The following is a 23,802-nucleotide window of genomic DNA, read 5'->3' on the forward strand; positions in this document are numbered from 1 at the left end:
GTCTTTTTTTGTTCAATTGATAATTCAAGAGCCTGGGCTTTCGAGTGCGACTAAGTAACTTTTAGTTGCGAGGCTTCTCATCGTTCTTGCGATGATTAGATGTGGGTTCTATGACCAAAGTGTAAAAAGGCCGATGTCGAATCCGAGGTCAACAAAGTTCCTCGCACTTCACACTCTCCAGAGTAGTATATCAAGTAGAAGACATATCTTCGATGTGTTTTCTGGAATCCAAATTATATTCTCCCCCCAAAAAGTACCTTTGGAGGCCCTCGTGGGAAGCTAGACTTGTGGAAGCGTAGCCTGATTTGATAGGCCTCGACCCCTCCATATTTTTAGCCAACCTACCATGGACAAATGCACGGCTTCCCGGCATCCCTAGCCCATCGGCCATCTCCAGCACCGGTTTACTAAGTAGTCAGGATCCCAACCACGACAATTTTACGGCAAGAAAAGGTTCCTGAAAGTTAAATTTCCAAAAATGGAATAGCCCTGCATAGCTCTTGCTGAGCGATGACGCAAGGGATGGCATGACCTCGAGCCTCATAAACAGCCTGAACGGCCAACAACATCTCTTGCATCTCTACGCCTCTAACACACACCTCATTCAACATCTACACAATCAATTACTTCCACAATGGCGGCTGCAGGCTACTTGTTCAACGAGAGAGTCCCCAGTGGGATCCTGATCGCGCAAGCCGTGGGTATCACAACAAGCGTGTTTCTTGCTGGCATGTGAATGCTCCAATTGTCCCACCTTCAGCTTTTGCATATGGTCCTCCTAACAGGGTTATTTCAGGCCAAAATGCCGCGTTTTCATACGCAACCGTCCCCGCTCTTCTCGAAGCCCCCGCTCCGCTCGCTGCCCGTCAGTGGAAGAAAGTGTTTGACCTAGGTAAGAAAGTCGGACCTATTCTTGCGGTAGCGGGTACGATTGCTACGGGATATCTTGCTTCTCAACGTACGTATATGTCTCCACTTTCTCTGTCCTTGAAGAAAAACAATAGAATAGTTCCATTCTGACCTGCTCATGAACAGAGGACACCTCCTCCCTCCCCTTCAAGCTCAACCTCGCCGCTACAATCATCTTCCCGAGCATCATACCTTACACCCTCGCCTTCATGAAACCCACGAATAACAAGCTCCTCTCGAAGGCGGACTCGCTTGCCAGCACCGAGTTGAGCAACAAGGCGGCGGAAGCGGGTGTCACGCAGAGCGAAACGGTGCATGCGTTGCTGGATAAGTGGGCAACGTTGAATTTGGCGCGTGCGCTTATTACGTGCGTTGGTGCTCTGTGTGCAGTTTGGGCGGCGATTGATAAGAGGGAGGCTGTGGGGTTTAGCAAGGCGGCGCTCAAGACTGGGGCGAACAGGATGGGTTGAGTAGAAGCTGCTTTGATGGAAGCCCTTGGAACCGGGGAGAATCTTGATGGCGTGTAGTCGGTATGAGTAGTATACTCCCGAGCAATGCACAGGAGAGGTTTTCGTTTCACGTCGGAAAAAAACATTTGCAGTTATGCCTCGGTGAATACGGCAGACACGTTGGAAAAGAAGGCCTGCGAATAGTAACCTCTTATAACACTAATACATGTATGCTGTAAACAATACACCCATCACTTTCACATCGCACTCACGTTCTCTGAGCCTCCCTCACCCTCCCTCATCCCCTCCTCTCAACCCTTCCTCTAAGCTCCTCATCATTTTATCTCCCATCCCCTCATCCCCACATTCCCAAGCCCCAAACTCACCTAATCTGTCCCCAACCTCATGGTACTCAAACTCTCACTCCTAACCTTCTGAATGTGCTCAATCGCCTCTAACAAATGCGGCACAAACTTCGCCGGATTCTCCGTCGCTGGGAAATGTCCCAGCCCCGGCATCGCTTTGTGCTTCGCGCCCGGAATCTTGTCCGCCGTCTTCTGGCTTATCTCGGGCGTGTTCAACCAATCGTATTCGCCAGTCAGCATGAAGACGGGACATGCGTTGGTGTCGATAGAAGCTACTCGGGAACGCCCATCCCAGCCGCCGAAGTAGAAGTCGAGGTCGCCGTGGAAGATCTGTGAGGAAAGGATGTTAGTGCAGGGGTGGGGTTGGAGTATGGAAGGGAACATACGCCGTAGGCTTGGCCGGAATACAAGTGCCAGATAAGTTGCTTGTTGGCGAGAGGGGCAGTGGGAGAAATCAGGCCGTAGACCCATTCGGGGTTGAAGAGAGATTGGTTTATGTAAGGAGACTGGTCGTTCCATTGGCGCTCCATGTTGAGGTATTCCGCACTGCGGGGATCAGCATCTTCAACAAAGGCTCAGGAATAAAAGCTTACCCCTGCAGGGGAATCGCGCCTCCAGCTCCAACCTCCTTGTGTCGGATGGCGACCGCAAGACACACCTGGCCAGCCATACTCGCACCGCAAATGATCGGCCTTCGAAGTCCTAAAGACTTCACGAAGGCGGCGATAATGCCCACGTAGCTGTCTTCGGTATTCGTATGCGCACCAGGGGAGTATTTCTGAGACGGGAAGCTCCTCCCATGCCCCGGCAGATCAAAACAGTACATTGTACACCTCTTCCGCATCCGGTCATCATTCATAACGCCATGATACTGCCGCCCATCGCTTCCCGCGGTATGTAGAAACACAATCTGCTGCTTACCCTCACCAGATGATTCGTAGAAAATCTTGCAGCGGCCCCAGACCGGCGCATCCAGGTAGAGGTATCTCCCAGTAAGGTAGTCCCTCTGGGGCTCAGGTTGCTCATCCACTTTCATTGGACCGCAGTGAGCGTCGTGCAGAAGCTCCAACACGCGTCTCCATACGTGCGTCCAGTGTGCAAATGCGGATTGGTCGCCCTGGGCTTCAATTGCTTGCTGAGTAATGTTCATGCTAAACATGCCCCAGTAACTCTGGTATGGAGCCACGGGAATGGGCTGGAAGAACTGCTCCCATTGCTCGGGCAATACGGACAAGGAGAAGAGACCATCTTTGGAGGGCCCTGTTTTAGCCTTTGCAGAGCCGTTGCTGGTGGTGACAATGATGCTGTTGTCAGAGCCACTAGACTTGATAGTAAAGGTTACAGGCGCGTCGATGGCGTTGGAGGTTGTGAAGGCCTTGAGCTGGGCATCAGAGGACAAGAGCTCCGAGAACTTGTCTAGGGAGCCTTTGAGGGCGCCGGGGAGATCGGACCAACCGGACATGGTGGTTGTGTCACGGAGCGGGATCTGGACCACAATGGGCAGATAAGGTACTACAATTGAGAGCGTTCTTTTAAAGGGAGACTGGAAGCACAAAGGTGTGGCAAGGGAGGGAAGAACACGGCAAACAGAACAGAGGGAGAAAAATCAATCAGGGTACGAAGAGAAGTGTGGTAGCGCCTCCCATCCTTTTAAAAAAGCTCCGCTCCTGTATCATCCCACCGGCCGACTGCAAGAACTATGTCGTCAGGCGGGGTAAGGGAAACACATCGTTCGCTGCGGGGTGCATGCACGTGGGTCCATTGTTTGATTAGGAAAGCCTGAGATTAGCCAGGGCGGCTGCTCTTGTCTGAGAAATTCCATGGCGAGAACGCCACCAGGCCGCAGGGGAGGAAGTGTGTTTGGTGCGGGTACGCAAAGTGCGGCGTTTGGGATACTTGGCAGGGTGGTTGGATGCGGCTCCCAGCGGACATCTGGACGAGGGCCACTTCCAATGAGATATTGCATTGTCTTTGGATTTTTGGTGATCTTAGAAATCTTGCACATTTTGCACACCTTGCACACCTTGCACATCTTGCATCCGCTTTGGCCAGTTCAGCGTTTCCGATGGTTTGTTACCTGCTCCGTCCTTGGCAATGTCCCGGCGACGGACGGAGGCCCCCTCGGAAGTTATCGGAGCGCCTCGAAACTCGACCTCTGCTGAGATCTTCGCTCTTCAACATGTCCCTCAAGACCGTGATGAAGATTTCAGACGCTGCCGCATTGATTGTGCTCTTGCCTAGCAGCTCGTATCGCGGTGGCAAACCAGATTGAGTAGCGTCTCGGGCGTGTAGGGCGAGGCGAGTTGCTGCTTGGTGTTGAGAGTCGATTGCTCGTTCTGCAGCTACCACCAGTACTTACACGGAACTGGACACAGCAAGATAAAAAGGAAGCACTTGAGAGCCTTCAGGTCTGTTTATCTGTTTTGTACAAACCTCTCTCGGACTCATCATTTGTGTCATGTGGCACAGGACTTATCAATTCCATCTCCACAATATCTCAGCAAACCAAAAATTGTAATATAATAGATCTTATTTATATGCCTTCGAATTTTCATCAACTCTAATAGCACTTCTGGATGCCGTCAAAGCCCATTGTGCAAACTTTTGTTTCCTCCTACCTCTCTCCATGGCGCTTGCCTTCCCTACATCACTGTATCCCCATAGTCACCCCAATCCCCATGCATTTCCCCCCAAACTCCGAGCAGTTTCACTGGAGGCGGACCCACTTGTTTCATCGGAGTCCCCTCTATTACTGCCCTGGTCTGGACAAATCTGCCATACCGTTCGAGGAACCAAAGACAGCAACATGCCCCGAAGGACTGCTAGGCCGAGAAAAATATCCAAACTGGTTGGGGATATTGCGTGCGTGTACGCTCTGGTCTCGGCAATATGAAGGTTGAAACGACTAGCCAAGTGGTAGGGTAAGCAACTCTATTCCACATAGCTTTAGACTAGCTAAGGTGCTCTTATGCTTACTGCAGCCTCACAGCCTTGTGCTCTTTAGTAAGAAGAGGCTTACGCGTGGCCTTCCTACAATAATAGAGCTTCTTCTCAAAGGCCTTAATTAGTAATTAACAACAGACGTTAATCTCTAGCTTATAGGCTAAAGAGCGCCGATCCCTCAGGGCTACCAAGTATGTATAGCTCCAAAATTTGACATATTAGATTCATGTTTGAACTTCTGTGGCCGAGATTGACGGCCGAAAGTTGCAGAATTCTTGGCAATGCCAAGTAGCCCAAATCCGCGATCCTTGAGCGTTGCGGTGGTGAAGATGAAGAGGTTGTCAGCCGTGAGGTAATGACCAAATCCATGAACGGTAAAGCTAAAAGTGTCAGCCACATGATTGCTAATCTTAGCATTGCTTCTATGGAGGAGCTACTTAAGGTCACTAACTCTGAATTTTTCGACTTTCTCTCTCTCTCAGAATAAATAAATAAACACTCAAGGTTCAGGAAACCGTTTGAAGTTGACGCTATGTGTGAAGGGACTCACGGAGCTTGGGCAGACTAAGAATAAGGATAAACGAAATGCAGCAACACCAACAACAACGCCAGAGGTTGCTGTTACCCTTGACAGCTCTAGCTCTGCGGCCCATGATACAGTATCCCCGACCTGTTCCTTCGTTGAAAATCGACTCGTATGTGAAGATTAGCTGATCTGCAAGATAATCCATCATAATAGGTCGATAGTCGTCCCGAAGGTCCTCACTGCACCTGAACAACAGCAGCTTGATAGCCCGCTAGATCCAGCCTTCTTACTTAAATATCTTAGAGATATTCAACCAATTAATAAACACCCTTCGCTCTTCGTACAAATACTCCTTCACTTCCGCGCTGCAACCAGCGCGCGATCGCTCAATTGATTTAGGGATAGGGATGCCTAACATGAGGAGATGATAGACTATAGAGAAACTATGGGCAATCCTCTGACCTTGCTTCGTATAGGAAGAATACTCTGGATATTGGGTCCTTGGTTGACAATAAAGACAATAGGACGATGGAGAGAAATAAAGCACCAATGTACCTAGCCTATAGCTCATGTAGTATATACTTCAAAAAAAACCCTGACGGACCATTTATGCGGGATGTCCCAGAGACTTAGTTCAGATTAAGGAATAAGGACAAAACAACGGGAGCAGTGTGTTATGTAGAGGACATCCCGCTAGACTCCCAGGATGACACTTTAAGCATAGTAGAACACCAGATTGAGATTTGAGAATCTAAAGGACCAATGTAGAATATGTGGCCTACAGCATTAGAGAATCCTAGGCACACAAAAGAACACGTTGGAGACCGCGGAACTAAAGGACCTACAAGTTAATCTTATGACTTGGACCGAGTTCGGTACTTGATATCCTGTAGCGATACATTTTAAGCGAGGAACTAGCAGTCTGAGGACGGGGATTGAGCCGGCTCATAGGCAAATAACGCCCGTAGTACAAACAAGAGGCACAACAAGCACATGAGCAGCGATATCTACAAAGAGTGATGTGGGTGACGATGAGCAGCTCGCTCTAGTTGTTTGGAATTGAGAGTGAAGACATATTGGAAATGTGGGAGACGTGTTCCAAGATATTTTGTGACGGATTCGGTATGGGCTCTTTCCGGAATTTTTGACCAAAACAATCAAGATTTCATGAAGTGGCGGCCGGGAATAGGGTGCTGACGCGGCGGTATGTTGAAGTGCAAGGTGATGAGGATTTCCATGTCGTGATGTGCCCATGAACCTACTTCGCGTTGTGAGAAAGAGGAAGAGAAAGAAATGGAAGGTTGAGAGTAAAAGAGCAAAGTAATATGATAAACACATTGAATTAAAGCTGGTAGATATTAATATCATGCTTCATACACGCCCAGAGCCCCTCTCATCCATCCTCACCCCCCCTTTTCACCTTCTAAGCATTCGGGTCATCAGTAAGCACAACGTAGAAGCCCAAAGGACAGCAAACATCACTCTGCTTAAACGTGAACGTCGTATCCTTCGAGCACAGACTCCCAGAAACCGTAACCGTCCCCGCATTCGCCGGAATCCCACACGGCGCCGCATTAACGATATAACTGTTACCGGGCTGCATAACCGGGGGCGGGTTTGGTGGACTCGGGCCGGGAGCGGGTTGGTTGTTGTACGTGGTTTGCCCAGCAACAGCACCCACACCGATGGCGTATCCCGTGAAGGTGAAGTGGCCTGGTCCCCAGAAGGTGAACTGACCCGGTGCGTCAGCCCATGATGGGAAGTCGAAGACGAGGTTGCAGATTTTGCCTTGTGTGGCGGCGGCGGGGAGGTCGAGGTTAAAGATGGTGCATTTGTCATTTGGAGTGACGACGGCGGTGGTGGTGGCGGGGAAGGCTTTGTTGGGTTTCTTGGCCGAGATGGGGAGCAGCAGAGAAGTCGAAATGGAGCCTGGTGGGAGCTTGCCGTCTGGTTGGGCGCTATTGACAGGGCATTTGGCTTTGGATTTTCGAGCCTCGAGGCTCATGGGGCTGGCTAGGCTTGAGGGAGCCGCGAGGGCTGCTACCAGGAGGGTTGTGAGAACAGTGAAGGTTTTCATGCTGGCGATGACTGGCGATATCTTAACGAAGGGTGGTATAGCAAATAGCTACTGAAAGAAGGAAGATGAGGGTCTGGGAACACCGCAGGTAGGAGAGATGATGTGAAGAATACCCTGGACTCTGAGTAACCTTGCTCTTTATATATTTGATGGGCAAGGTCAACCGCCGTATGCAAATTCCAATACAGGCGTTTGCAGCTCCTTAACCAAGAGTCAGCTCATTCCCACTTGGTAAACTTTACGGCAGACGTCGTTCCACCGCCGAGCTCCCTGAAGGCCCGGGCTTGTCACCACTTCCGAAAGTATAGATCATCAAGAATCTAGACAGCACGACCATCTACTAGCCAATAAGTGTTGCCCATCATGAGCGTTATGTCGTTAGTATTGGGACTAGGAAATGATGTCTCCATCAACATCCGATCACCAGGTCAGCCCTTGCCCTCGCTAGAGCAATTAACCCCAACTCAATTCATCCTCGGGACCACTTCTGCAAGTGAGCTGCGAGAATCTGGGGGTGATTGACAAGCTGAGCATTTGTAATGTCCTTTGGGGATGTTTATGCAGCGCGCTACGGCGCCCCACGTAAAACTCCGGATGCCATGGAGGGCCCCCCGCATTTTTGAGGCTCTGGGGAATACCATTGGATAAGGCTGCAGCTGTGGCGGTCGGACTTCGGGGAAGTCTAAGAAGTGGATCAAGACCGAAGGGGCTCAAGGCAAGTTCAGATGATGACGGGGAGGGCTAAGGCATGTTTTGCAGGGTAAGAAGGTTGATGGCAATAAAGTTGGAGCGAAAGCGTGGTTGACGGGTTTGACAAGCGATCTTGCTGTCAGGGGTAAGACATGGAGAGGAACAAAAGAATGGGGAGAAAATCGAACCTGGCGACGGAGAAGCTGTCGGTGGAAATTTGAAAATCGTGATTTCGCGATGCAATCCTTCAGTTGTGATAGACAGCAGGCTTGAAGAGGAAATCAGCCATTGCTTCTTCCACAACAAAGCTCGCTGGGCGAGATTCTTGCTCGCGAACCCGGATTGTCAGGGACACCATCAGATGATCTAAGTCCTCGAGAAAGGTTTCTTTCAACCTTACTCACTGATGCTGACGAGTTCCTGGATATCTTTGTCAGGGATGGGTGAAATATGCAAGAAGCTATTGAAAAGTGAGCACCTAAAGTCAGCTTCTCACAATTTCCCCTCACGCGGAGGAGCGCGGAGCTGGGCATCGTCCACAATTCATCTCCTGAAATTCAGAAATCCAATGCTGACGGGCCACGACAGGAAGCGGTGATGGCTTTGAGCGTCATCTCACACCAGTCAGACTTAAGTCGCGCCGTGAAAGGGCTGGATTGACACTCGGGGCGTTTGTATATTGTCTTGAAGTGCATGACACCGGTATCGCTCGTTGCTGTGAGCGCCTTCTCGCCAGCGCATCCTCCATGTCGGCCCTCAGCTCACGCGGGGATTTCGCTCATCCCTCGATGAGGAACCGGATACAACAAAGCAAGGCTGAAGATATGTTGTTGAAATTAACACGGCCGCAGATTGACAAGACTCTGACATCCGCCATCTTTTATGGGTGCCATGTTTTATGGCCACTGCGTTTCGTGGCCCCCAGGTGTGACTGACATACGGTCATCTGAATAGCCGTGAACAACGAACAAAAATTATGGGATGAATTTATTGGCGTGGATGTTTCAAACACATTGATCTCACTCGCTCTCCTTGATACACCCGCGATCGCGGGGTCAACGGTTACATGAAACCCGTGGCGGATTTCAATTTGGACTTCATCGCAGTGCCTCATATCGCTTTTCATCATAAGTTGTTATTTTTGGAAGTAGTCGTATTGGCATGACAAGAGCGTGCGCAATAGATGAAGCCGCTGATGAAATCAGGCTGGTGGTACTTTCCAGCCTCGGCTGTCCCCTTGCTGTTTTCAGGGTTACACGTAGCTAGCACTAATCCTACGATTTTCAAATCCAAGTTACCTTCAGAGAATAGGCGATGATCATTTGAGGCTGCTTAAACGTTGGTTGAACAATTAGAGGGAGAAGTGCAACGATAATGAGAAATTCGAGACACATGATCACGACGCAGGGTGGAAGAGGCACGTGCTAGAGATCCAAGGACGAACATGTGCGGTAAATGAGCACCGGAGATTGCGAAACTTTATATTCAAAGATCGGCGGCAAAACAGGCTCATAAAAAATGGACGCGCGCCAAACACGAGTTCAGCTTAACAGGAAACGCCCGACTATACAAATAGCAACGAGAGGTTTCAAGGTCACGACTGCAAGGACACAAAGGTTCAGATCAAGATCTACAATTCTCTACTACCTACACCCCCAAACCCCAGAACAATTACAATTACTCGCACCATCTACACAAGTGGATATCGTCTTGGGCCAATTTTCCCAACCGAAGAGAAGCCGAAACCCTAAAATGCACTCCAATCATGCAAAGTCATAGCCTACCAGAGGTAAAGCTTAATTGAAAGATGACATTTACAAGAAGAGAGCAGCGATGGCACCAACACCAGCAACGAAGCTGCCGACCTGAGCATGGCTGGCAGCACCAGTGAAGGTTGGTGGGTAAGATGATGGCTTGACATAGCTGTAATACTATTAATAAACAATCGTGAAAGTAACCAGGACAAAACTTACCCAGAGCTAGAGGCAGTGCCAGGGGGGTAGTAAGGAGCACCAGTACCAGTGGGGTAGTATGGAGCGGCAGAGCTGTACGGAATGGTAACCGTAACAGTAGAGGTGGTAGAGCAAGGAGCAGAGGTCTCAACTGGGTACGTTGGGTAAGCCTCGACGGTGGAGCTGGGCTTGGCCGGGGGAGTGTAGATGGGGATCTCAGACTCGGGGCAAACGGTAGTGTAGGCCGGGATGATGCTTGTGTAGACAATGGTAGAGTGGGCCGGGCAATTAGTGACGTACTCAGCGCAGCTAGTAACGGTGTACAGGCTGGTCTGGTAGACGGTCTTGGTCACATAAGGAACGGGCGTGCTGCTCGGGTAGGTGGGGTACTCCTCAGCAGTCGAGCTGGGATAGGTAGGGTACTCCTCAGCAGAAGAGCTGGGGACCGGGTAGCCCTCAGCAGTGGAGCTGGGGGTGGGATAGCCCTCTGGAGTGCTGTACACTGGGGTGCTGTAGACCGGGACGGAGGAAGACTCCTCGGGGTAGCCGTATCCGTAGTGGGGAACAGCGGCGGCAAGGCCGACAATGGCAGCAGCGGCGAAGGAACGCATTTTGATGGATGTGAGAGTATAAGATTTGAACTTAAAAAGTTTGAAGGTTGGGAGGATGAGGCGGAGGGAGTATTAATGAGAGTATTACTAGTTGGTTCAACGAATGGACGACCGAAGGTCAAGTGTAGACTGAGCTCGAAGTTGTTGGCTGGAGTGAAGAAAAAAAAAGAGACTGTACAGCGAGCAGGCGAGTATCTTATGTACAGGCGGGAGATTAAGGGCACGGTAGCGCGGACCGGAAACAACTGTCCAGTTGAAAAAGGGCGTACGGTGAGCACAGGGGCAGACGGATTCGAGCTTCTGCTGGTGGCCATGTCGCTGCATGTGCTAACGCAGGTACCAAGCGATCCTGCATCAGGGTGGCCACTCACAGCGCTTCAACCCCTGGTGCTAAACTTACACGGGCAGGCCGGTCGCGAATGGCAGCCCGGTGGCTTCGTATCCCTAAAATGAACGGCCGCCTGCACGCCTAGGACGCTTGTTGCTTGCTGCTGAGTCGAGGCACAATTATTGCTGCTCACGCATCAGGCTGACAACTTCAGCCGGGCGGTTATTGCTTGATTTACAGCGCTTCATCTGGAGCCGCACAGTGGGCAGGAATAGTTGCTGGCCTTTCGAACTCATTTTACACCTTGTTATTGGACTCGAACGATGGAGGCAAAGCAATAAAGAATCGGCCTGAGGCGAGTCCTTGCTTGGAAGAGCTGTCCTGCTACTAGCAGTGGAGTGTCCCAATTCGGCACCTAACATCAGGGGCACCACTCTTATCGGCCGGAGGTTGGTCGGCATAACTCCTGGCCCAAATCAGAGCTGTACACCAACGTTTTTGTCAAGTAAAAACAAGGACACTACCTTAATGATAATGGTCGCGAGGCGATCATTTGCTGCATTCGGTTCTCTCGCACAGCTGCAGTGCGGTTACCTGACATGTCAGCATGTCGGACAGGTCGTGCGCTCAGCATCTCTGACCTATTTTGACGCTTCTCCAGAATCGCACTGCAGCAATTCTCGATGAATGTCATCGCAGCCTTGAAACAAACGTCCGGAGCCTTCCCACTTCGCGGAGATTTACTTATTGTGAGCCTACTTTCTTCCCTCGAACGCACGCGACACCTTATTTTTGGCCCCGTATCAGGCCGCGTTCAATTTGCTTCACGGCCAAGCTTAGAATCCACCGTCCAGGAAACTGTGAGCGAGGTCTTGACGCTGTCCAGGAGCTTTGGCCTGTTCGAAAGAAGCACACAGTGTGGCCACTCGTGATTTGTGGAGATTGGTGGAATAGACTAGCCCATTCGGTTAGCTCTTCTCCCGCACAAGCCTTGCACTGAATTATTCTGCTTTTTGGGGACAGCCTCCCCTTACCCTGCCTCGCCCTGCGTCCAGAACCGTCAAGATTCATCTCGCCTCTTGAATCTTTGGACCGTGCCAATCCAGATTTTACGGTCAGTTCATGCTCCCCTGACGCCAGGAACGCGGGGTGGACGGTTGACTTTGTGATTCGGCTGCATCCCGTGGGCTTTTTCTGCACACCTTCCCTCTTCTCTCACATCAAGTTTCAGCCACTCACAAGTACAAACCAACCTGCAGCCTCTGAATCAGCCTGCTTGCGACCTGTGCTTTGGCAACATAATTCTCTCTTCACCGAGTTGCATCGGCTGGTCGCGTGAACTGACAGCAAGTTGACCCACCCCCATTTGTCCCGAAAGATCTCAAGCTTCCCCTGCCAAGGCTTATTGATCTAAGATTCCGCGCCAACGGTTATTGCGAGCGGGCTGTTAATAGAAAGGTACGAGAAGCTTGTCAGCCTCGGATCCTACCTTTGACACTTCGGGATTCGCCAGGTTGCCATCATCGGATGCGCAGCTTCCTTGGGATGAAGCTTATATCCTATGTGGGGCCTCTCAAATGCGTCGTATCAAAGAGAATAGGAGTCAATATCACAAAGTCCACCGCAATCGCAAATTTAGGGCCCATGCTAACGGAAACCCGACGAGAGCCTTCTATTGTCTCATGGCTGCTGCTCTTTCGACCTTCTATCAAACGTGCTTCGATATCTAGTGGGACTTTCAGGCAGGCTTTCGCTAAGTCCACTGTCACTCTATCCATCTTCTTTTGATGGTCCTAATATTGTTCAGCTTACTCTGCAAAATCTTAGATCTTGTTCGGTACTATTCCCGAGATGGAAGGAAAAATTTTCTCAGTTTACAGATCGCAGTATCAGAACAACATCCTCAGGGCCTCACACCAGCCGTCGAGCGCGACAAACATCTACACAAACATAAGGCATACTCTGAATCCCAGCTCGATTCCTCCTACGAAACTTCATCCCTATCTCGATCGACATCCCCCGCACAGCCTCTCGAAATTGTCACTTTCAAGATCACCCAGCGGCGTTGGAACATTGGGATTGGCCTTACCAACTACTCAATTCAAATAGGCCTTCGTAGATTTCCACTATAACCTATACAACCACCTCGAAAGCAAGAGATTTTGCCTCAAATCCATCTGGGATGGCGCCAAGCCACGTTGTCGGCACTCTGACCAGATCTATTCCGCCCAGATTTGGTCTCCTGGCCTATTGGATCCTTTCGCATCGTCAGTCAGCAGGCGTTGTGAGTTAAAGCTGAGTGCGAACTGAGCGTCTTGACGGATTGCATTTACGTTCTCCCATTTTGCATGTACATTGCATGCTACATCCCTTCTCCATGCTGATTTCTTTCCCCTCCTGTCAATAGCTGCCAACACTGACGAACGCAGAATGAAGGGCATCCGTCTGTGCGGCTCTACCGTATCTGTTTTCCAATGCCCCATCGTCGACTAGAGCCGACTTCCACAGTATTGTAATTATCAGCAGACATCTCTTTGAACCGTTGTGATTAACCAGTCACCAATGCTAATTCTGTCTCGTCTCACTGCAGCCTAGCCTACCTCTTTCTACGACCCTTCAATCTGATTATGCAACGCGCGTTGTGTGCATAATCGCTTCATCTCATCCGCTGCTTCTTATCTTTAAGGATACGCTTCCTATTCGTAGTGAACCTCCACTCGCAAACGTTTCTCATTACAAAAATTTCCTGAAGCTCCCTAAAGTGGTCCTCCCGCCACCGCTCTCATCTAGTGAATAGGTCTTTGGAATGCACTTTTCGCACAGTAAAGTCGCTCTGCTCATTATTTCGAAGAAATACTAGCGCAGGTTTTTCGCCTATCCTTGAGCAATGTCCTTGGTCCAAATACTCTTTCGTCCAAACTTTCAGCGCTCTGTTCCTGAAAATTATGGAACGGACGCAACCTCATTTTATGGCCACCACATGTTCCGCAGTTCCAGCTATTTACCATTAAGATTTGGATATCAACAAGTCTTCTCGTATGCATCATATGCGTGATGCATTTCTCCAATAGGACCATGGATCTCGCTCCACTGACACCCTTCTCGGTCATTCCATGAGGACACCCTCTTCCACAAGCCGATATAAAGGTAGGTTTGCATTTCTATTGGACACCGCAGCAATGTTCAACGGACCCACATCTTGATTCGTTCAATTTTGATTGCCACATTTGCAATCAAGAACGGTCTATCCCGTCAGCAAGCTACGCTTTTACCTTGAAAACTTCAGTGAAAGTCAACCCAATCATGGAATGAGTGGATTTCCAGCGCACTTCAACTATTATTAGACCAAAACTGCATGTTTGTAGCTCCCAAGGATAGGTCACATTTGCTCTAGAATTTTGTGGAGCGTCCCACCTCAATGTTCATAGAGCTAGTTTTTGTATTCAACTACGCGTGTTTCTCGTTTTTGCATAGCGGCACAAAAGTCCAAAGTCCTTTCAACTTTTCCCCCTCCGGGCTTACGTATCTTTCTGAGGCTTTATTCCTCATTTTCCCAAGATTTTGGTCCCAGGGCATTGCCGTCCGTGCACTAACCTTCCGTTTCTAGATATGATTATGTCCAGGTTGATTCGGAATTTTGGGGACACCTTTGCCACTAACAACAAGACAATAAACGGCCGACGGTAAATGACCGACTTATTTCGGATGACACTAGACAATTTACCATCTTCTTTTAGTCCTGGCCAAAGCCACCATGCAGTGCACTAAATCTCTTCAATTCATTTTACTGTCCATCACATCGGAAGCAACTCTGACGCCCGCTCAAGCGACGGTGGAAATCCCGATTGCGAAGAATATTACGAATGACCCTGAACCCTGAGAACCACTCTGGACATCGCTTAGTAAATATATAGCCTGGGTTGCCAAGAATCCTGATATTCCTCTTGTCGCTAACGACTCTACTGCCGCTGAGCACCTTCCCTAGATGCAATGGAATGCAACACTGTCCATGTCCACGAAAACTGTTTGTTGGTCAGCAGCCTGGAAATTCCCGAAGAGGTAGCTCGTGGCCTTGAATCCCAAGTTGCGCATTCCTTGACGAGGCGTTTCAATGTTGATTCGCTCGAATCAGCGACACACTATAAGAGTTACTGCGCCGGTGATCAGGGTGGAGATGAGCACGACATAATCTGGAATTTTAGGTCTCGGCGACTCAGTTACCGTTCCACAGGCTGGGCCGTCAGGAGGACCAGGTTCAACCACCGTGGTCGCGGCAACATTGCCGCCTTCGTAGACGCGTACTTTACCCATTAGAGACAGTGTCGCAGCCTCACATTCTAGCAGAATTACCCCTGCAGCTTGTTCGGAAACTTGTGCTGCGTCAGTTACACATACATTACGATTAATAGTGCAGCTAATGTGAAGGGCCATGGGAGTTTAATTCATCGAAAAACCGGCTCGCTTTCCAAGGCGAGTACCTGAGTTAGTAGGTGAGCTGTTGCGGCCAAAGCCTAATTCGTGAACATTTTACCAGAAGAGCACTTCGCAATCAGAATGTCACGAAGTCCAAGTCATGGATCTATGTTGAAAGGTAAATATAGGGGCAGATACGAACTAGAGGCATAACCGAATTTTAAACATCTCCATACTCCTTCTCACTAAGACAATTGGAAGAAAGGGAACATTGTAATAGGCTTCTGAATTCTTTAGGTAGTCTTTACGTATTTAGTAGACATGCTTCACGCTTGCGTTGACACTATCACGTCGACAGGAAACGTCTGCGGCTTTGAGTGCAACCAGGCTATTTTAGTAGTCGGTAGGCATTCAATGGATAGAGACTAATCCAAAATGGCCCAAATGAGATTCGACGAATTCCATTCCACTGCAAGTGTTGTATTCCAATCATAGTCGGCAAGAACGAATGGGGAAGGGGTAGTGTTCATCTGGATCCCATTCCCAAGAACGGTCGAACTTCGCAACGAGTTGGACAACTTGTATCCCGAATTTCGTTATCTTTTTCCATGAAGCAGTCCAAACTCTGACCATAAAGAAGCCACTGAGAATATACAAAGCAGCAGCAGCAAGGACCGACCCGAATCAGTGGAATAAGTGAGCGGGGCGTAGTACGGGAATGGTGAGGAGTGTGCGTTATATCTTTGACATTTAGAGGCGATGTCCAGCCCTTGGGCATGGAGCACTGTTTCTACCCCACACAAGGATGGGCGGCAGAGGGACTTGTTGGCACACATTTGGATCCGCGTATTGGCTTCTTTGTGAGACACGATCCGCATTCCTTGACCTTGGACGTGCTTACACCTAGAGTCCAACAACCCACCTGGGGATTAATTCTCGCACGAGAGCACCTCGCCGCCTCGACAGAAAACTCTCCTGGAGTGTCTGCACACTTTTCGCACCTTGTCAACCGCAACCACCACTGCTAAACTCTCGAGTCTAATGTCTAATTTTGTCGCAGCCTGTGGCGCGGTTCACGCATGGTATCTCTTATTTGGAGGTCCTCGGCCGTCTATTGTATCTTCTTCCGTCCATTCTCTCGATACCCGGGGTCACTTCTCGCTGCGGCTTCGAGGCCGGGGTACATTTTGCTGCGATCTATTTAAGCTCTGAAACCTTTGGGCACGTACCGAATAGAACCTAAGGCTTGAGAGGTATTGGAACTCCTATCCCAAATCACAACTTCTCTTTAAGATTAAGCGCCAGCCTAAGAAGCTAAGAAAACGTTAAGCCTTCGAGAAGCGATGGATTCCAAGCAAGACTTATGGTCCGTATTGCTCCTAATGAGCTTCACATCAACCACCCGGATGCCTCTCAGAACATGGCCAAAGTCGGCTGGGGTTTCACGAAAAATGCCGCCTTTTACGAAGTCCTCTCATTTCCAGGCTTCTCCATCATCGAAACCGCTTCAGAGAGGCATCGAATCCTGCGGCAAGTGCTAAATACAGTATTTTTCCCACTCGAGTGCAACAACTAGCACCGATGGTTAAGGGCAATCTGCTCAAGCGATTCGAGGATATTGCTACGGAAGGCAAGCCCGTGAACATTTTTACAATCCTTAAGACATTTACGATGGATGTTGTTTCCGAAATCGTGCTCGATGAGGAATTAGATTGCATCGAGCATCCGACGTTTCAAAGCAGTTCAGTGAGTTACTCCATGCGACCTTGACATGGGTTGGGCGGCTATCTCCGTCCGGAATTTGACTCGATTTTCCTTTTCTTTGCCAGAACGGCTGTCAGAAGTGCTCTTTCTGATTCCTATCATGCCCTTGAAGAAGGCGAACCAATGAAAGACCGCCTTCTTCATTCCAAACCCATTTAAGGTTAATGATTGCTTTGGAAAAGCGTTCTTCAAATCAATGCCTACCTCAGAAATACCACTAATCCAACTGCTTCTCGCGCTGATAGTTTGATAACAAAAGATAAATTTAGTCAGTCAGCTATTATCGATATTCCGGTTGTTCGAACTCCGCCAAAGAGCACAGCGCTTTAAATGCTGGATAACTTCCAGTAGAGGTGATAATGGTATTTTCTACTGGAAACGATACAACGTCAGACGCCACGATTATCGGAATCCACGAAGTCCTCCGGAACCCTTATATCCACGAGAAACCAGAAGACGAACTCATGACATGTTTTCCAGGTGCCGTATACGACTGGTTTGCAGCAAGGTTAAGACGCTACCAGATCTCGTAAGTTGTCGATCTTTGATCAACGATAGAGCCTGTTGATATAAATAGACAGCAGGCTTAGAAGAGACTCCACGTTATAGAAGCCCTTTTCCAGGACGGTTCTTATGGTTATACTACCGGAGTCTTACTAGCTCTATGGATATAATGCTCCGCCCAGGGTTTGTTGGCCTCTCTCGCGAACCGTTAATTGTCCCTCTAACGAGGTTGACTGCCACTGAGACAATCACCAGCAACCCCGCATACCCGCTCAATCGTCACCTCGATATCTGGATCAAGAGGAACAAATCCCTCCCTGAGCGTTGGTTGGAGCTCGATTCCTCAAATCTTGACTAGTATACGACGAGCTTCTATCGCGGAACCCGATAATGCCTAGGTAAAAAGTATTTCTATCACTGTTCTACGATAAGAATGAACTATGAGAACTATTGCTGACCCAAACGCCCAGCCCTACCCTTTGCGAAATGTACACCCTCTTTGCGAATTTGTTCCGGCGATTCGAGCTCGAGATCTATGACACAATGGACGAGGATATGATGTTGAGGGAACTGATGCTCACTTCGTACGTCCTTTCTACACCCCGTATCAGGGTTTGCTACTAAGTTGTTCAGTCAGTTTTCCTAGAAAGAATTTCCACGCAAAGTTGAAGAAACGGCACAAATAGAGCTTTCGGGATCGTTAGACAAGAACCCATCGCATACAGACAGGCGTTATGAATTCACAGGAGCCGGCAAGCGGACCAAAGGACGCTCAGCGGCACTTCTCTTCCTGACTTTAGACCTGACAGTTGTTAAGGTCGCTACGTCTCATATCTGCTGGTTGTTGAGCATAATGTCGTGACGGGGTCGATCGGCTGGTATCAAATTATCTGTGCCAGTAGCAACATCTTCTCGACGTGCATGAAGAATATATGCCTTACAGAATAGTGCAGTACAATAAAACTGAGGTTGAATTGTGCTACTTTAACAACTGAATAACTATTGCTAATGTTAGACAAGATCATGTCTTCAAACTCTACCAAACTAGCTATAACTTTTACGAAACTGGTCACTTTCAAATGAAAATAGGATATTTCGCAAAGAAATATAACCTCCACCCACTATTCGATATCTTCACTTTAGTCGCTGCGAGAGGTCCAAGACACCTCAAATGTTCCCCAAGAATTCCTACGCGTTCCCGTTTCGGTTAGCACTCGAGCTAGCCCCCGATATAGTGATTTAGTCAAGCCTTCCTCTTTTCTGAATAGACCTTGGGAAAAATTGTTGCTTGTTCGACGACCTTCCTCCGGAAAATTCCCCACCTAATAGTAGAGAGCTGCACAGTCGTTAACGTCTTTCTAACTTTTCTATAAATAGTAACAGGATCGACAAGTAGCTTACATCAACGGCGCCCTCACTATTTGCTCTTCTCCGAAGTGGCACCACCGCGAGGCTCTGCGGACGCACGGCTCAAGTCGATACTGAGAGGATTGGCCTCATAATTCCCGCGAAGAATGTTATTGGGCTTAGTTAATTTCGTCGGGGCTCCCGAGCGGAGTTTGAATGTTTCTTTGGCGAGGATGTGGGTCACCTGGGTGGCCAGGGTCTTAGGAGCGCTGGAAGGATGTGCGAAGGCCATTATTCCACCAGATGAGGATGCAGAGAGGCGACACTTCGGATCGGACTGTTGTTTATATGTTGTAAAAGCCACAGGTAACTCCTAGGCTTCATGTGGCTCTCCTATTTCACCAACTACCCTTAGGAGGTAAGCTGTCTCTCTGAAGTCTTCTCTGACTTACCTCGATGCTCACTCCGTAGTACGACAAGTAAGAAATCTTGCACTTCAAGCTCAGTAGTGGAGGCATATCTGACTGTACCTGAGTAGATTAAGACTTGGCGAAATAAGCTTCTTCTGACCCCGATAAGGAAGCTTCTAATTTTTTAGCCGGTGAGATTAAGGCGCACGTGCGGGCCTGCCATTCAGCCCCATGATGAGTCAACAGTTATCGCGACGGTTGCCATACTTCGAAAATCGGATCCGCCTTCTGCCAATGAATGTTCTCTTTACTCCTTGTTCTATTATTCTCAAAAAAAATCTTGCGACTACTTTCGTTGAGCGCAGCTCCTGTTCATATTTCTTTCGCTCCACAGATCATTCTACACTATATTAAAAGTTTCGTTCTACATCGCGGACATAATGGATACACCATCTCAGGAACCAGAAAAGGAAAACCCGATGCTGGACGGTCGAGGAAAGGATATTTTATACCGACAATTACATGGCTTGGAGGATAATACGGGAAAGAAAAGGCTCAACCCATTATCTTTCGCTGCGCCATGGGACATTCTCGTTATTGTCATGAGCTCTATCATGGCCGTGGCGGCTGGAGCGGCGAATCCACTTTTGACTGTTATTTTCGGCCAGCTTGCGAGCACTTTTGCAGGCTTTGTACAGGGCTCGGTATCTGGAGACACCCTACGAGGAAAGACGAACCAATTTGCCCTCTACTACGTCTACTTAGCCATAGCCGAGTTCTTCCTCATTTACACTAGCACAGTGGGCTTCTACTACACCGGCGAACGAATCACGCAAAGAATACGACAAGCCTATTTGAAAGCTACCATACGTCAAAACATGGCATTTTTCGACACTCGAGGAGCTGGCATCATCACCAACCACATCGCCTCGGACATGAACCAGATCCAGGAGGCTCTTACAAGTAAGCTGTCAATGGCACTTACAGCTGCCGCAAATTTCGGTGCTGCGTTCGTGATTGCGTTCATAATGTCCTGGAAGCTTGCATTTGTCCTCTGCAGTGTCTTCGTGGCAATGATTATTATCACATACGCGATCACCCCATTCGCCATAGATTATGGCAAAATATCTTCGAAATGCTACGGCACTGGATCCTCTCTCGCCCAAGAAGCCATTGGAGCCATTCGAGACGTGACAGTGTGTGGTAGCCAGGCCCAGCTTTGCGACAGGTACAACCTCTTTTTGAAGGACGCAGAGAAGTCAGGCATCAAATCCCGCTCCTTAATTGCGATCATGATCGGCTGGGCGAACGCTATGCCTTGTTTCACATACGCCCTCGGCTTTTACGTGGGCGCAAGATTTTTAATCAAAGGATACGTAGGTATCTCAGCCCTAACGAGTGCAACCTTAGCTATCGTGAACGGCGCCTTTGCGGTCGTACGGATCATCCCAACAGCGGAGGCCTTTGTGAATGGAATGGCTAGCGCGAGTTCCGTCTTCGAGACCATCTCCAGGAAATCTCCACAAGACCCATATTCAAAGGATGGAATTGTCCCAGACGCAATCATCGGAACCTTTGAGCTAAAGGATGTGGGCCTTGTCTATCCTTCGCGACCAGATGTTCCCGTCCTCAGAGGTGTGAACATCGACATACCCGCTTTGAAAACAACTGCTCTCGTCGGACTCTCGGGCTGTGGGAAGAGTAGCATCTTTGGACTTCTGGAACGGTTCTACGAACCCACATCTGGCACTATCAGATTAGATGGACGTGATGTGCAGGATCTCAATCTACGCTGGCTTCGATGCCAAATGGGCTATGTCGGCCAGGAGCCGGTCTTGTTCAGCACAACGGTATTCGAGAATATACGCCAAGGTTTGGAGAGCTCAGAGTTAGACGATGACCCTCAGCGAATTCGCGAGCGAGTGATTGCTGCCGCAAAGTTGGCAAATGCCCACGACTTCATCAGTAGACTGCCCTTAGGGTACGATACCGAGGTTGGAGAGAAAGGGAAGTCCTTGTCCGGTGGACAGCGGCAACGTGTTGCTATCGCTCGCGCTATTGTGGCCGAACCAAGCGTCCTACTCCTGGACGAGGCAACATCTGCTCTCGACACAACTTCCGAACGAATTGTACAGGTTGCTCTCGAGGCTGCAGCTCAGAACCGAACGACGATTGTGATTGCCCACCGACTATCGACTATTAGAAACGCTGACAACATTATTGTAATGTCAGCTGGCCAAGTCGTTGAGCAGGGAACTCACCAACAGCTCATGGCTCTCCATGGAGCATATTCGAAGCTGGTAGAGATACAACAAGTCGATGGCAGCCACGACACTTCAGAAGAGTCAGATTTCGATCTTGGTTCAAGAGAAACGCTCCAGGATATATATCCGGCCGTAAAAAGTAAGAAAGAAACATTACTTGAAGAGTCTGAAGCCAGCCACAAGAGTATCAACGACAGCGATGAGGAACCGGTGGGACCGAAACCACAGTCGAAACCGACCTTCTGGGCGACTATCAAGATGATTATCCAACTCAACAAGCCGGAGTGGCTGTTTCTGTTTGGCGGATTACTCTCTGCCATGCTAGCCGGTTTCGGTCTCCCAGTGCAGTCTGTGTTCTTCGCAAAGATCCTGGATGCCTTCTCTATTCCGCTAAACGAGAGCAAGAAGCTGCAAGACCATGTTAATATCTGGGCCCTCGCTTTCACACTCATTGGAGTTTACTGTTTTTTTATCTGGCTTGTTAATGGCATTTTCTTCGCGTACGCTACAGAAAAGCTTTCACGACGAGTTAGGTATCTTTGTCTGAGGCACATCCTCCGCCAAAATATTGGATACTTTGACGACAAACACCACTCTACTGGGAACATGAGCTCAATGCTATCATCGAGTGCTGCAGACTTGGCGGGGCTAGGAGGAGCGGTCATTGGTAGCATCCTGACTTTCACCTTTACAATTGCAACGGGCATCATCATGTCAGTGGTTATTGGATGGAAGCTAGGTCTTATTTGTACAGCGACTATTCCTTTCACGGCGGTTCTTGGGTGGGTCCGCCTTCAATTTATTTCGATTTTCGACAGTAAAGTTCGGCTTAGTAGTCAGCGAGCTGCGAACTATGCTAGCGAAGCAGTCACTGCGATCCGCACTGTGGCTGCATCCGGACTGGAGGATTTTGTGCTCCAAAGCTATCGCACTGTCCAGCTCGAGCAGGCCAAGAAGTCCCTTCCAGCCATCTTGCGCGCGTCCGCTCTCTACGCAGCATCCCAGGCTGTAGCCTTTTTGGCCGCAGCTCTCGTCTTCTGGTATGGAAGCTTGCTTCTCGCTAGACATGAGTACGGCCTCACACAATTCTTTATCTGCTTTGTAGCATTAATCTGGGGGTCGCAAATCGCGGGTGCCTTGTTCAATTTCGCACCGGATATCGGAAAGGCAATGAATGCTGCCTCTGACCTCAAATTACTTTTCGAAAAGGAACCTACCATCGACACTTGGAACCACAATGGAGCTTGCACTGAGAAGGAGAGCACCAAAGGTCACCTTGCACTCCACAATATCGACTTCTACTATCCAACTCGACTGGATCAGCCTGTGCTTCGCAATATCAGCTTAGATATCCCTGCGGGCAAGTTTGTAGCATTAGTTGGAGCTAGTGGATGCGGCAAGAGTACTATTCTAGGCCTGCTTGAGCGATTTTACGACCCTAGTTCTGGAACGGTGACTTTGGATGGCCAAGATATCTCAAAACTCAACATAAATGGCTACAGACAGCTTTTCTCTCTCGTCGGTCAAGAACCCACCCTCTACTCAGGCACAATCAGAGAGAACCTAGCCCTGGGACTGAGCACCACTGTTTCCGAAGATGAAATAGTGCAAGCCTGCAAAGATGCAAATATCTACGACTTCATAACCTCTCTCCCGTAAGGCCAACCCTCTTCTCACCCTTTCTGACGCATTACTAACTCCACGGTAGACAAGGTCTCGAAACCTCTGTCGGGTCCAGCGGCACTATGCTCAGCGGCGGCCAAAAACAGCGTATCTCTATTGCGCGAGCTCTCCTGCGCAACCCACGCATCCTCCTCCTTGACGAAGCAACTTCAGCCCTCGACTCGGAGTCTGAAAAGCTCGTTCAGGACGCGCTGCAGCGAGCCGCGGAATCACGTACTACGGTTGCGATTGCGCATCGCTTGAGTACGGTGCAAAAAGCAGATATAATATATGTGATTAGCGAGGGGCAGGTGGTGGAGAGTGGGTCGCATAGGGAGTTACAGGCGTTGGGTGGGCATTACTCGAGCTTGTTGCAGATGCAGGGACTACAGTGATGGTATTTAGAGATATATTTACTTGTAATGGCATTGGCGTTTGTTGGGTGTTTGTGGTGAGGATTTTGTTGCTTGCTTTCAAGATACCTCGGGCATGGAAAATAGTATGGATATGTATGGAATGTAAAATTGAATATAGCATAGCATAGATGGCAGATTAGAGGGGATATTCGATTCTATTTTGTTTAATTGA

The 23,802-nt window shown here is 49.1% G+C and overlaps 8 protein-coding genes across 8 annotated transcripts; 4 read left to right on the forward strand and 4 right to left on the reverse strand.

The window, feature by feature from the left end:
* Window positions 1-556: 556 nt before the first annotated feature.
* On the forward strand, window positions 557-1,621 carry BDR25DRAFT_307855 (uncharacterized protein). The gene is made up of 3 exons (XM_033690918.1): window positions 557-728; window positions 797-958; window positions 1,036-1,621. Exons 1-3 carry the CDS (start codon window positions 635-637, stop codon window positions 1,377-1,379), a joined length of 600 nt encoding a protein of 199 aa, XP_033540092.1. The 5' UTR covers window positions 557-634; the 3' UTR covers window positions 1,380-1,621.
* Window positions 1,402-3,346, reverse strand: BDR25DRAFT_307856 (alpha/beta-hydrolase). Its single transcript, XM_033690919.1, has 3 exons — window positions 2,317-3,346; window positions 2,110-2,269; window positions 1,402-2,053 (listed from the first exon to the last, which is right to left on the reverse strand). Exons 1-3 carry the CDS (start codon window positions 3,183-3,185, stop codon window positions 1,745-1,747), a joined length of 1,338 nt encoding a protein of 445 aa, XP_033540093.1. The 5' UTR covers window positions 3,186-3,346; the 3' UTR covers window positions 1,402-1,744.
* Window positions 3,347-3,428: 82 nt separating this feature from the next.
* On the reverse strand, window positions 3,429-4,208 carry BDR25DRAFT_320100 (uncharacterized protein; the record flags this gene model as incomplete). Its single annotated transcript, XM_033691878.1, has 3 exons — window positions 3,429-3,765; window positions 3,801-4,065; window positions 4,157-4,208. The coding sequence occupies 3 exons, from the start codon at window positions 4,206-4,208 to the stop codon at window positions 3,429-3,431; spliced, it is 654 nt and encodes a 217-aa protein (XP_033540094.1).
* A 2,321-nt stretch (window positions 4,209-6,529) lies between these two features.
* On the reverse strand, window positions 6,530-7,627 carry BDR25DRAFT_307857 (uncharacterized protein). Its single transcript, XM_033690920.1, has one exon. It carries the CDS (start codon window positions 7,267-7,269, stop codon window positions 6,616-6,618), a length of 654 nt encoding a protein of 217 aa, XP_033540095.1. The 5' UTR covers window positions 7,270-7,627; the 3' UTR covers window positions 6,530-6,615.
* Window positions 7,628-9,576: 1,949 nt separating this feature from the next.
* BDR25DRAFT_347319 (uncharacterized protein) lies at window positions 9,577-10,677 on the reverse strand. The gene is made up of 2 exons (XM_033694250.1): window positions 9,933-10,677; window positions 9,577-9,882 (listed from the first exon to the last, which is right to left on the reverse strand). The coding sequence occupies exons 1-2, from the start codon at window positions 10,520-10,522 to the stop codon at window positions 9,774-9,776; spliced, it is 699 nt and encodes a 232-aa protein (XP_033540096.1). The 5' UTR covers window positions 10,523-10,677; the 3' UTR covers window positions 9,577-9,773.
* Window positions 10,678-14,840: 4,163 nt separating this feature from the next.
* BDR25DRAFT_362980 (uncharacterized protein) lies at window positions 14,841-15,487 on the forward strand (the record flags this gene model as incomplete). Its single annotated transcript, XM_033696661.1, has 5 exons — window positions 14,841-15,140; window positions 15,179-15,230; window positions 15,276-15,324; window positions 15,361-15,441; window positions 15,469-15,487. 5 exons carry the CDS (start codon window positions 14,841-14,843, stop codon window positions 15,485-15,487), a joined length of 501 nt encoding a protein of 166 aa, XP_033540097.1.
* Window positions 15,488-15,584: 97 nt separating this feature from the next.
* On the forward strand, window positions 15,585-17,357 carry BDR25DRAFT_362981 (uncharacterized protein; the record flags this gene model as incomplete). Its single annotated transcript, XM_033696662.1, has 12 exons — window positions 15,585-15,662; window positions 15,686-15,757; window positions 15,787-15,959; window positions 16,018-16,267; window positions 16,324-16,443; window positions 16,500-16,587; window positions 16,619-16,797; window positions 16,840-16,901; window positions 16,975-17,055; window positions 17,093-17,099; window positions 17,158-17,271; window positions 17,301-17,357. 12 exons carry the CDS (start codon window positions 15,585-15,587, stop codon window positions 17,355-17,357), a joined length of 1,281 nt encoding a protein of 426 aa, XP_033540098.1.
* A 2,236-nt stretch (window positions 17,358-19,593) lies between these two features.
* BDR25DRAFT_273347 (multidrug resistance protein 3) lies at window positions 19,594-23,772 on the forward strand. Its single transcript, XM_033687354.1, has 2 exons — window positions 19,594-23,207; window positions 23,261-23,772. Exons 1-2 carry the CDS (start codon window positions 19,729-19,731, stop codon window positions 23,607-23,609), a joined length of 3,828 nt encoding a protein of 1,275 aa, XP_033540099.1. The 5' UTR covers window positions 19,594-19,728; the 3' UTR covers window positions 23,610-23,772.
* The last annotated feature ends 30 nt before the right edge of the window (window positions 23,773-23,802 follow it).

The sequence above is a fragment of the Lindgomyces ingoldianus genome, assembly GCF_010093535.1.
Source record: "Lindgomyces ingoldianus strain ATCC 200398 unplaced genomic scaffold BDR25scaffold_61, whole genome shotgun sequence".
Taxonomy (NCBI): domain Eukaryota; kingdom Fungi; phylum Ascomycota; class Dothideomycetes; order Pleosporales; family Lindgomycetaceae; genus Lindgomyces; species Lindgomyces ingoldianus.

Bases quoted from the DNA above. Each gene is read 5' to 3' on its own strand.
- BDR25DRAFT_307857 (XM_033690920.1), bottom strand. From the start codon at position 7,269: ATGAAAACCTTCACTGTTCTCACAACCCTCCTGGTAGCAGCCCTCGCG.
- BDR25DRAFT_273347 (XM_033687354.1), top strand. From the start codon at position 19,729: ATGGATACACCATCTCAGGAACCAGAAAAGGAAAACCCGATGCTGGAC. The intron at 23,208-23,260 runs GTAAGGCCAACC...ACTCCACGGTAG, and splicing joins GACTTCATAACCTCTCTCCC to ACAAGGTCTCGAAACCTCTG.
- BDR25DRAFT_347319 (XM_033694250.1), bottom strand. From the start codon at position 10,522: ATGCGTTCCTTCGCCGCTGCTGCCATTGTCGGCCTTGCCGCCGCTGTT. The intron at 9,883-9,932 runs GTAAGTTTTGTC...ATAGTATTACAG, and splicing joins GGCACTGCCTCTAGCTCTGG to CTATGTCAAGCCATCATCTT.
- BDR25DRAFT_307855 (XM_033690918.1), top strand. From the start codon at position 635: ATGGCGGCTGCAGGCTACTTGTTCAACGAGAGAGTCCCCAGTGGGATC. The intron at 729-796 runs GCATGTGAATGC...GGGTTATTTCAG, and splicing joins AACAAGCGTGTTTCTTGCTG to GCCAAAATGCCGCGTTTTCA. The intron at 959-1,035 runs GTACGTATATGT...GCTCATGAACAG, and splicing joins GGGATATCTTGCTTCTCAAC to AGGACACCTCCTCCCTCCCC.
- BDR25DRAFT_307856 (XM_033690919.1), bottom strand. From the start codon at position 3,185: ATGTCCGGTTGGTCCGATCTCCCCGGCGCCCTCAAAGGCTCCCTAGAC. The intron at 2,270-2,316 runs GTAAGCTTTTAT...TGATCCCCGCAG, and splicing joins GGCGCGATTCCCCTGCAGGG to TGCGGAATACCTCAACATGG. The intron at 2,054-2,109 runs GTATGTTCCCTT...CTTTCCTCACAG, and splicing joins ATTCCGGCCAAGCCTACGGC to ATCTTCCACGGCGACCTCGA.